This window comes from Bos grunniens, chromosome 8 (assembly GCF_055505025.1).
Source record: "Bos grunniens cultivar Pamir isolate PY7600 chromosome 8, Bosgru_T2T1.0, whole genome shotgun sequence".
In the NCBI taxonomy this organism is placed as follows: domain Eukaryota; kingdom Metazoa; phylum Chordata; class Mammalia; order Artiodactyla; family Bovidae; genus Bos; species Bos grunniens.
The window spans coordinates 71,376,118-71,388,238 of NC_141172.1; the positions used below are offsets into that span (position 1 = coordinate 71,376,118).

The 12,121-nt window shown below is 40.3% G+C and overlaps 1 protein-coding gene across 1 annotated transcript in view; it reads left to right on the forward strand.

Moving 5' to 3' along the window:
* Positions 1-12,121, forward strand: part of ADAM7 (ADAM metallopeptidase domain 7) — an 80,449-nt gene that overhangs the window by 67,213 nt on the left and 1,115 nt on the right. Inside the window, exon 22 of the mRNA XM_086414120.1 lies at positions 11,803-11,925. Within this exon, the coding sequence (XP_086270246.1) occupies positions 11,803-11,925 (123 nt within the window). The remainder of the gene's footprint in view (positions 1-11,802; positions 11,926-12,121) is intronic.

Sequence of the window (12,121 nt, forward strand, 5' to 3'; positions counted from 1 at the left end):
TTAGCTAGCTTTTTTAATAAAGCCAGTGATAACCAAGGAAACTTTGGTGTTTCTAACGGCAACCAGAGTATGCTAGGAAGCCCAAGACATGGTCTGCAGCACCTTGGTGCTGTGTGGGTTTGATTGGTTTGGGAGGTAAGGATTTATCTGATAGGACACAAAAGATACTTCATGTTTTCAAAGATTTTTTGATGTAGACCATTTTTAAAGACCTTCTGTATTGAATTTGTTACAATATTGCTTCTGTTTTTGTGTTTTGACTTTCTGGTCCAAGGCATATAGGATCTTAGCTCCCTGACCAGGGATCGAACTTGCACCCCTGCACCAGGAAGCAGTCTTGACCACTGGACTGCCAGGGAAGTCTCCAAAAGATACTTTAAATCATCCTGTTCTCAAGGCACTTACTTATATCAGCTTGGGGGAAAAAGGTTAATTTTTTTAAGAAAAAAGTCTCATGTTAAGTGGCATAAGTGAGTGTGGATTGATTTGAACCCCAGAGACTTTCTGATAGGCCATCTTTCAGGCTCAAAACTTTGGTTATTGTAGAGAAAAGGAAATAAAGGAGGCAAGAAGATTATTAAACTTTTCTTTGTGTGTTTGCATAATTTACTAGTTAAAAGCCAATGGAGATTACTTTTTGTAATTTAAAAAGAAATGCTGTGTTTTTAACTTAGAAAAATGAGTCATGCCTGATTTCCCATCTCCATTCTCAGCATAGAAAATGGTTTGTCGATGTCCTCAAACAGTGAGAACGAGAACAAATAATCTTCTGTAACAAGGGCATCCCATGCTCAGCCTCTGCTACCACTGAAGGCAGATCGTTAACATGCATTTTCAGCCTCACTGCCCACCTCTCTCCTAAGTAAGAAGCTATTTAGAGTTCCCCACCTACCCAATGTGCTACTGGGGGATAAGCACTTAGGATGAAGACATTTGGCCACTGTTTACTTAAACACGGCTTTTGTGCTGAATATTTAGTATGAGAGAGAAATCCTATTTTTTAAAAAAAAAAAAAAACTTGGGAAGACACTGAGTAGACGTGAGATGCTTTACCATCTTTTTTGACTCTCCTAAAACCCTAATCACACCTTTTTCCAAAACAGAAAATTCTCTTCTTGCTATTCTTTTCATGCATACTCATCAATTACCCTCAGCTGAGTGTGACATCTGTGAGCTGCCTAGACCCCATTGACTACACGTCAAAATTCTGCTTAGTTTCATGCAGAGGTGGGGAGAACATTCATCCTTTTTCCGCATTTGGTGCCGCATGCAAATACATGGGACTCTAAAACAAATCAGCTTTTATCTAGTTAAGTCATTAAAATATTATGAAACTCAGTTCACTATAATCTCAGGAAACATGCAAAAAAAAAAAAACAAAACCTTAAACTACCCTCTCCATCCTTTGCATTAGGCCCTGTTCCTATTCACATCACCTCTTTTAAGCATAAAATATGGACACAAAGAGACATGGCTGGTAGGATTATGAGGAGGAAGGCTTGGCCTAGAGCAGGAGTCCCCAGCCTCCAGGATTTAATGCCTGATGACCTGAGGTTCAGCTGATGTAATAATGATAGAAATAAAGTGTACAATAAGTGTAACATGCCTGAATCATCCCCAAACCATCCCTCCTCCCCCTCCCTGTCCGTGGAAAAATTGTCTTCCACAAAACCAGTCCCTGGTGCCAAAAATGTTTGGGGGCCACTGGTGGAGGCCATTGACTTATCTAAGCAAAACATTCACAGTTCCAAGACAGAATTGTCCACATTGGTGGGGGGATGGTGAGGATGTTAGTGGAAGAGTGAGAAATTCATAATTACAAAAATTGGACTAATCAGAAAAGTTTAATGGACAAGATGAGACCAACTTGATCTTGGAGAAAAAGGATTTGGGACTAGGGAGCTTGGAGTGCATTTCAGGAAGCAGGTGACGTTTATGTTAAGTAGGTGCAAGATACAGAGCGTTTCAGAATGGAGTGAGTTTATTAAGAACAAAGAGCAAAGATAAAGTGGGCACTGCGAGTGCAGTGTGCAGACCTCTGAACCGGCCAGGGAGAGTCATCAGAAGGGAGAATTTTATTTTATTATTATTATATTTATTATATTATTACTTATTTTATTGTTTATTAGACTGGGGGATGTTGTTATAACAGTGGGCTGGCTCAAGGTGAACTGATTCTTTTCATGGGTTGGTAGCAATTTTTGTAGTCTCAAGACCAAGAAAATTCCTGCTGGAAAGCTGGCATTAGGTGATTGCTTAGGGCGCTATAGGGTGAACACTGGGGTGGGTATTTTTTGCCTAATTTGGGGTCAGAAAGCTGGCTAGTGATGATCAGGAGAGCTTTTGACAACAGTTACAAAGGGACTCAGTCAGCTTCCGAGGTGATCTTGGTTCTGGGCTCTGCTTCTGTGGTTTAGGTGCAAGGCCTTTCAGCTGTGACCTCGGGCAAGACTCCATAATAACCCAGTAGAACATTAACAGCTTGTGGGCAGCAGGTGCTGGGGAGCAACGGGAAGATGGTATTTAATGAGTCGATGAAGCCATTCAGTAGAAGAGCTTGAGAGCTAGGTAGAAATATTTAAATTAGATGTTAGATTTAAATTAGCAATAGAAAAACATTGAAGTTATAAGCTAAACATGATGAGACCACTGGGAGAAACTGTTTCAGTGATTTTGGTTAATTTAATAGGGTTTTGGATTTGTGATGGTGCTCTGTTGGAAAGATCTCCTGAAGAAAGGAATGGCTACCCACTCCAGCAGTCTTGCCTGGATAATTCCAAGGACAGAGGAACCTGGCAGGCTACAGTTCATGGGGGCTCAAAGACTGGGACACAACTGAGCAACTAACATTTTCCCTTTTTTCATTTTTCTCCTCAGAAGCATCACATTAGACTTTCAGGAAGATGCAGGACCCAATAGGAGCCAAGCCAATTCTTCTATCATGGCCCATTTGGAAATCCTGAAATCTTTAGTTAAAAGAGTCATGGCGCTTTGCTAAATCTCTGCTTGGTAGAGGAGAGATGACAGATAAATAGACCTAGGACACAATTCTGAGCTCAGAAACTGCAAAGCTGTCAAAATGTCCAGAAACTCATCCAAAAATGATGGCTCCACAGGGAAGTTTCCCTAATTTCCATTTCTGAAAAAAATGAGTCAATAATTCTTTAGCCCCATGCTACATGTATCATGACACATGTTTGATTTGCAGTCTAAAAGAAGCACTAATATAGAAAAGGGCAAAGAGATGAAAGTGACCCAGAAACGGTTACAAGCAAAACCCATTCACAATGGACCCCAGAAAATTACAGGTCATAAATTGGTGTATGCTTTTTGATCATCTAAATGACTGCCCATGACTTTTTCTTTATTATCTCATAGACAAGGATAAGAAATACAGAATCAGCAGAGAGGAAAAATACTAACATGTTTCTGAACATTTAAGAAGGGCTGGGACATCCCTGGTGGTCCACTGGTTAAACTTTGCCTTCCGATGCAGGGAGGATGGGTATGATCCTTGGTCAGGAAGGTACCACATACCTTCTGGCCAAAAATCTGCAACATATATCAGTAGGAATATTGTAACAAACTAAATAAAGACTTAAAAAAAAGAAGGATGGAGCTCTGGGCTGTTCTGTGCATTTCCTCATGTAATATCAGTTTTATTAAGCTCAGGGTTGTTAAGGAATTTGTCCATGATCACATGGCTCCTGATGCTAAGTCGCTTCAGTTGTGTCCAACTCTGTGGGACCCCATAGATGGCAGCCCGCCAGGCTTTCCCATTCCTGGGATTCTCCAGGCAAGAACACTGGAGTGGATTGCCATTTCCTTCTCCAATGCATGAAAGTGAAAAGTGAAAGTGAAGTCGCTCAGTTGTGTCTGACTCTTAGCAACCCCATGGATTGCAGCCCACCAGGCTCCTCCCTCCATGGGATTTTCCAGGCAAGAGTACTGGAGAGGGTTGCCATTGCCTTCTCCAGATCACACAGCATCAGGTTATAAATTAGGACGCACCATCTTGAACAGTCAATTATTTTCATGTGCTTCTCATCTGGTATAACTGACTGAACAGAAATAGTTTGTTCAAATCTATATATGTTCAACCCAATAGATCTGATTGTTTCTTCCAAGTATTTTCAACAGGTTCACTGCCAAGCTAAGACTTCTGCTTGCAATCAGTCCTTTATCTCTCTGATCTAAATTAAGAAAGAAAAGGAAGTGAAGTCGCTCAGTCCTGACTGACTGTTTGAGACACCATGGACTGTAGCTTACCAGCCTCCTCTGTCCATAGGATTTTCCAGGCAAGAATAGTGGAGTGGGCTGCCATTTCCTTCTCCAGGGGATCTTCACGACCCAGGGATCAAACCCACGTCTCCCGCATTGCAGGCAGACGCTTTACCGTCTGAGCCACCAGGCTTAACTATTAAGCCTCTAATTAAAGAAGATCCACTCTCTATTCCTTCCCTGACACTTTCATTGTTTTTGTTGTTTAGTTGCTCAGTCGTGTCCGACTCTGCAACTCTACGAACTGTAGCCGGCCAGGCTCCTCTGCCCATGGGATTCTCCAGGCAAGAATACTGGAGTGGGTTGCCACCTCCTCCTCCAGGGGATCTTCCCAACGCAGGGATCAGACTCGCACCTCCTGCATTTACATGTGGATTCTTTACCACTGGGCCGTCAGGGAAGACACTTTCATTGGGTTTCCTTAATTATTTTGCTCCTTAATTTTGTGTTTGAGAAAAAAGACTTGATGTTGTTTATTCTTTTATTTTTTCATATATTTTATCACCACCTATATGTAAGGCATTTACAAGGACTACTGGAAAAATTAAACTGCAATCCCTTACATAGGGAGTTTTTACAAAGAAAGGCAATTTTAAATGTATGTTGAGTAATGTCTGTTGAATGAAACCCTGGCAAACATATTATGTTGAAGTGATAGATTGTATGTGGTGAAGGATCTGAATGCCTGCTTTGGGGATCTTGAAATTTATTTAGGCACTGAAGAGTCATTTTATATTTCTGAGCAGAAAAGTCATTTTAGCATTCCTTTAATCTGTGTCAGTTCCAAATACAACTGTGAGATTATTAAGAACTCCATTATGTATGTAGAATAAAAATAGAAAATATAGAAATGGAAGATGCTTTTAAAATCACTTTGTCTCACTCTCAATGTTCAAGTCAAGAGAGGTTTTTCTTACCTTTCTTTTATTTATTTATTATTTTTTTTTACTTTCTCACTTTCTTGTAAAATCCTCAAGGTCTGGGACAACTCTATTAATGATACTGGTTAGAAAAATGTTGCTGCATCTACAGTGACATTCCCAACTTGGAATAAAGTCATGTGCTTTACTCCTCAGTGATGGAACTCATCGCTTTGCCAACAGCCAGTGCTCTAGAGATGGCTGAAGCTAAATTCGCATCCTGGAAATAATAGAGATTGGTTTCTTTCCTGCTCTAAAAACCTTATAGCTCTTCTTAGCAGCCGGCCTATTTGCTGAGCTGTAGAAAAATCTCTTTTTCATGAAGGAATTTCATTTCACAGATTCAAAATGCAGTTCAAGGCTATCACAGGTTATTGGGCCATTTTCCACATTTTTTTTTCAGGTGAGGAACCTGCCACCCACAAAGACTGGAGGGCTGGCTAGCTGGCAACTGGGTAGAACCAGATCCCTCCACACCTGGCACATGTCCAGGATTGCTTCCTCTGCATCATGTTTCTTTGGTACACTCCCCAACATCAACATCATTCTCCATCATTGATGAACTTGCAATGACCTGTTATTGGGTAGTTTCAGGAAGAGTTCTATCTATTCATTCAATGTCATTCCAGGTCTGCATGGATTTTTATTCCAAGCAGAGCCACTAGGATGAGAAAGAATGAGACACCATTAGGGTTTCCTCTTCCTTTGTGATAACTTTACTGGATGCACCATGTGCCTCTTTGTCTTCTATTGAGCACCATTTGCTCTAGTGATTTAGCGTTAAAAACATTAGGAAAACTGTCAGATAGACATTCTGCTGGGCACTTTACCTGTTATCTCACATAGCTCTCACAAGTCTCTGAGGGGGGTGTGTGTGTGTGTGTGTGTGGGTGTGTGTGCATGTGTGTGTTCATGGGTGCCCATGATTATTATAGTATTATATATTTTTATATAGAAAACTGAAGCTCTGAGAGATTAATCTGTCCAGATCCCCTACCTAGTAAGTGCCAAAGCTGAAAGTAAAACTCTTGTCTCTTAGAACCCAAATCTACGCTTTTCACGCTGCACCAGTTTCCTCACTGCACACATCAATTCTCCTCCTAAATTAAGCAAGTCATATTTGTTTTCATGCAAGGTTTACAATAAACAGAACTGCTCTTAAATTTATGTAGCATTTTGCATTTCCCAAATGCTTTGTATCCTTTTTTATTGCTTGCTTGATGGGGAAAATCTTTATGAGTGATTTTTGCAAGTCATTGTGGCTAAGAAAAAAGAAAAAGCAAGGACTAGGGGCCTAAGCAGTGATGGCTCTGGCATTCTAGGGCCTTAGAAGTAGGGAAGGATGACAACTTGTGAAGTTCCCTGAGTTCTGTTAATGGCTTAGGTTGATAAGCCCATAAGTTTTTAAGTCTAGATTTAGCATAGGACTGATTGCCTGGACCATGAAAAACTGAAGTATCAGATCTCTCTCTTAAAAAGCAAAATGAAAATATTACAGAGATAGACCTGGGAGTCACAGAAGCTCATGGTTGTGATTTGTGGAAGTCTTGTTACTGCCACTGATATATCAATGGCATGTAATCCAATGAGCCATCAGCCTTAAACCACCTCACATGATCAATCCACTGGGGTTGGGGAGCAGGAAACTATGTTACTGTGAAATACAGTTTCTTTCCTGTCCATTTCCTTTGGCTCTATCGATTAGGCTGCATGAATTTACATAAATACAACAAAGATGCTACTTTGGTTTATACTGCAGTGACCTCTACTAAGAAACACCAATCCTCCAAAAACTCTAGCCTCATGTTTCCCAGAACTGAATCCTTGAGAACAGTACATTTAAGTACAATCGAGGTACTGTGAGGTTGAGCTAAGATGTGGGAGTTAGTCTTCCCTCCTACCTCCAGATACAGAAATAGACCGTGCAAAATGATTTAGATCCTAAGCAGAAAGAAAACCAAGAAATGCCGTAGTGATAAAGGACTTTTACCAGCAGGTTTGGAAACATTGCAGGAACAAGTTCCTCTGTGAAATATTGTGGCTGAAATCTATGGGGATGCAACTCCAGTCTAAGACAGGTGCTATAAAAATCTGAACTTGCTTCTCGTTCTGCACCGATTTTTTTTTTTTTTAGTAATATTAGACAGAATCTGAATATGGGTACCTTTTCCCACATCTGTAGTTTGTGTCATGTATCTTTTTGACCTACTGACAAAATGTGTTACTTATCTACAGCATGTGTTGAAAAGTGAAAGTGTTAGTCACTCAGTCATATCTGACTCTGTGAACTATACCCCACCGGGCTTCTCTGTCCATGGAATTCTCTGGGTAAGAATACCTGAATGGGTAGCCATTCTCTTATCCAGTGGATTTACCCAACCCAGGGAATGAACCCAGGCTTCCCTTGTGGCTCAGCTGGTAAAGAATCCACCTGCAATGCAGAAGACCTGGGTTCAATCCCTGGGTTGGGAAGATCCCCTGGATAAGGGAAAGTTTACCCACTCAAGTATTCTGGCCTGGAGAATTTCATGGACTGTATAGACCATGGGGTTACAAAGAGTCGGACACAACTGAGCGGCTTTCACTTTCACTTCACTTCACTCCTGCATTGCAGGCAGATTTTTTTACCATCTGATCCTAGTATCTAATTCATAGATGATACTAAAGTTAGGCTTATTAAATAGATCTTCTGATTGCTGATAGTATTCAACATCTTTAAGAGGCAGAAGAGTTTGATGGTTAAGTATATAGAAGGGACTCATATTAATAAATCCTATGTTTGATTCTTAACTACACCACTTACACATGTAAACCTGGTCAAATTTGGTAAGCTTTCCATGTCTGATTTTCCTCAAGTGTAAAATATAACAGTATCCATCTCATAAGGTTGTTATAAGGATCAAAGGAGCTAATATATGTAAAGAAATTAGGACAGAAACTGCACACAGGAAATGTTCGTGTCAGCAATATCACTATGTTAAAAATAGCTTCATTAACTCTGAGTCCTTTATTCTATTTATAATTTCTATGACAGGTATTTATGAACACTGAAATATCCAGTGAAGAGCAAGGGAAAGTGAAGGCAATGATTAATAATCAAAGAGCAAGAATAAACATCTTACACATCCCAGATCCCCCAGTTGGTTTTATATCCTGGAGTAAAAACAAATCAAAACATTTTAATAATGCACTTTCATAAAACACAGTGCATGACTAACTCAGGAATGTGAAAATGAAAGGAATCTTCTTCCAACTGGTAAAGAGGACCAGAGGGCAGGTTTGCTATCTAATTCCCCTGTCTTGAATTCAGTATTATTGCTTGCATTCTTTTTGACTAGAATATCACAGGCATACGATGTTTATTGTAAACTTTTGTCTTTGAGGTTGTTAATTTGCTGGCCCTACCTCTTCATGTATTCTCATTAAGTACCAATGGGGAAGCACAATTTCAGATTCTATATCTCACGCATGACTTAAAGGTTTACACATTTACATTCCACTGAGAAAAAGGGATTGTTACCCGAGGAATAAGGCAATACAATTTCTAATTTTGTCTTTAAAACAGATAAACTATTTACAGTGAGACCTCATTGAATGCATAGAGTTGAAACCTTTTACAGGATCACCACCCTGAGCCCCTTCCAGCCCTAGTCACACAGGCCTGACTGTAGTTTGTGAGCCCATCATGTGAAGACTCACCTCTGAGTCAAGTTAGATAAAACCAAAGAGATCCAGAAGGAAACTGGCTGCCATTTTGAGGCTCAAGTGTTGGTTTTACTTCTCCAAGCCCAGGGTCTATTCTGCTGTAGTTATTCACAGGCAGCTCTTTGTAAATTGTGTTGCAGTCTTGCATTAATTTGTACTATCAGTTTCCAGACTACAGACCTGGGCTTATGTCTCCATTTCCTGATTTGCTCTCTAGGTCCTGATGGCATTGGAAATTTGAAGCCAGAGTCCAACTAAAGTGTACAGGACTCTGACACACAACTGAAGCCTCACTGGCATTTATTAATACTTTGGGGATTTGCAAACCTATATGTAGAGATATGGGCTTCCCTGGTGGTTCAGCTGGTAAATAATCTGCCTGCAATGCTGGAGACCTGGGTTCAATCCCTAGGTTGGGAAGATCCCCTGGAGAAGGGAACAGCAACCCACTCTAGTATTACAGCCTGGTGAATTCCATTGGATTGTATAGTCCATAGGGTCGTAGATAGTCAGACATGACTGACTGACTTTCTCTCACTCACATATAGATATATGAGCTTCCCAGGTGGCGATAGTGGTTATGAACCCACCTGCCAATGCAGGAGAAATAAGAGACAGGGATTCAATCACTGGATCAAGAAGATCCCCTGGAGGAGGACATGACAAGCCTCTCCAGTATTCTTGCCTGGAGAATTCCATGGGTAGAGGAGCTGGCGGGCTGCAGTCCATGGGGCCACAAAGAGTTGGACATGACTGAAGCAATTTAGCACACATGCATGCATATAGATATATACATATAAAAAAGGTATATTAAGTACTACTGATAATGTTTTTGTCCTATTGCTGGATTAAGTTATTTTCCAAGTTATTCTTGCCAACTACTGTCAGGAGACTATTGTAATGACTTAGGACAGTAGTCATACCATCAGTGTACTTTGTCAGCTATGTGTTTTCATTATGTCTGCTTATCCAGTTTTTAGTTTTAAAAAAGTATGGATTTCTTTTAATAAAAAAAATTTGTTTTTTCTACTTCCTTTATTGATTTCCATTTTGTTTGAGGCCAAATGAACCTCCTGCAATCACATGTTGATTTCACTTGACTAGATATATCTCCATTATCTAGACCTTCTCTTTAGTTTGCACCATCCATCAGATCACACCCTTTTGTGTTTAAATGATAACCCAAATCAAGAAATAATTAACATTGTTTGTGGATAAACTCATTCAGGTTTATGTACGCCCTTAGAGATGAGTACTACATTTGGGTCTGTTAGTTTTGACCCAGCCTGTGTCTGTTTATTCTGCTTCTTGCTGAGCATCTGGAGATGATTTATGAAGCCTCATGGCAAAGCCTCTTACAGTCATGCTCAACTAAACACTAGAATAAGATATACATACATGTGTATGTATGTGAGTGTGGAAGTGTTAGTTGCTCTGTCACGTCCTACTCTGTGCAACCCTATGGACTGTGATCCCCCCAGTGTCCTCTGTCCAAATCCACTTTTAAGTCATTTACTCATTCAATAAATATTATTTGAGCAACTGCATTTTGCCAGGTACTGGAAAACAGAGGAAGGAACAAAGATTAAAGAGAAATGGTCCAACACAAGAAGAAATAGAATATCTAGATAATTTTTAGATGTATTTTTGTCTCTGCACGGCTGCAAGTTCCTAGAAGATGCAGTTTGTGATTTACTTATTTTTATTCCCTTAGCCCAAGTATAGTGCCTTGTATTCTATACTTTCTTAGGAAACATTTGTTAAGTAAATCATGCAAAAGAATTGTATATTGACAAGACAGTATCTTACTTAGAGGGTTAGACAAGCAAGGAATTTGACTGGGAATGGTCAAAAATGCATTAATCAACAAAAACACTAGAATCTGGTCTTCCCAGATGGCTTAGTGGGTAAAGAATCCTCTGCAATGCAGGAAATGCAGGAGATGCAGGTTCAATCCCTGGGAAGATGCCCTGGAGGAGAGCATGGCAACCCACTCCAATATTCTTGCCTGGAGACTCCCATGGACAGAGGAGCTTGGCAGACTACAGGTTGTAAAGAGTCAGACATGACAGAAGTGGTTTAGCAAGCAAGTGAAATTAGAATCTAAACCCAAGGGTCATATCTCAGAGTCTGAGATGATACTAAATTGATATTTCATCCAATCATAGATAAAATAATGAAAGGAACCCTAGTGATAATCTAACTCAAGCACGTCAGTTTATACATGAGTTCCCTCAAGTGCAGAAATGCTTCCCCTACTTAAAGAAGCAAGAAAGCTACAGCTAGAAGCAAGGTTTCCTCTCCTCTCTAGAGATTTCTTCAGCACGTCACATTGCTTACCTCTGAAAGCTCTGTTGCTAGGCAACCGTGGGCTCTTTCAACCACTTAAGTTTTAAGTGCATTTTATAAAATTTCTCTGCTTGACAGATTTGAATGATGCTTGGGGTTTAGTAGTGAGAAAGAACAAACCTGGAAATGGCCAGTTCGTGAGCTTAGTGCAGTTAAACCCAATCCATTTCCCCAGTGAGAAAACGGGACTGTTCTGACTGTTGGGAATGATAAATGGGATAATGGCATTACAGCATCAAGCACTGGGTGTTCACACGTGCCCTGGGAAAGCCGACGGAAGCACTCACATCTCTTTCAAAGGTAGTGAATATTAATCTCAGTATGTCCTTCTGGAATACAGCTTTTACATCAAATTACATTTTTTAATTATTTTCTTTCACAGGATTCTCACCTGGGATGTTCTGCATTTAATCTGATTTTTATAGCAACTCAGTGCAGCATAGAGTCTTTTTCCTTTTCCCTGTTTTTTTTTTAAACTTTCCCTGGAAAATTGCCTCAGGATCCCTTCTGGCCCACTGCTGAACTCTGGTTCTTTCCATTTCCTTAGCTGATTGACCAAGGCAGCAAGTGGAAACTGAAGCTGATTCCAGAACTGGACTCCGCAGTGCAGCTGCTGTTTATCTGCAATGCACCACAAAATCTCTTCCAAGCAGAGCTAGCCTTAATGCTGGTAATGTTTTCATTCCTGTATTTTTTAATGTATAATATACTTCCAGTTTGGAACATGGACCACATATATAAGAAAATACAGTCTGTTGTTCTTCAAAGCCTTGGCAGTGAGGCACAGATTGTACCCAACTGCTGGTCTGCTGACAACTCTTTTGCCCATGAGGCAAACTCTGGACATAGGGCTCTTTCCCCACAAA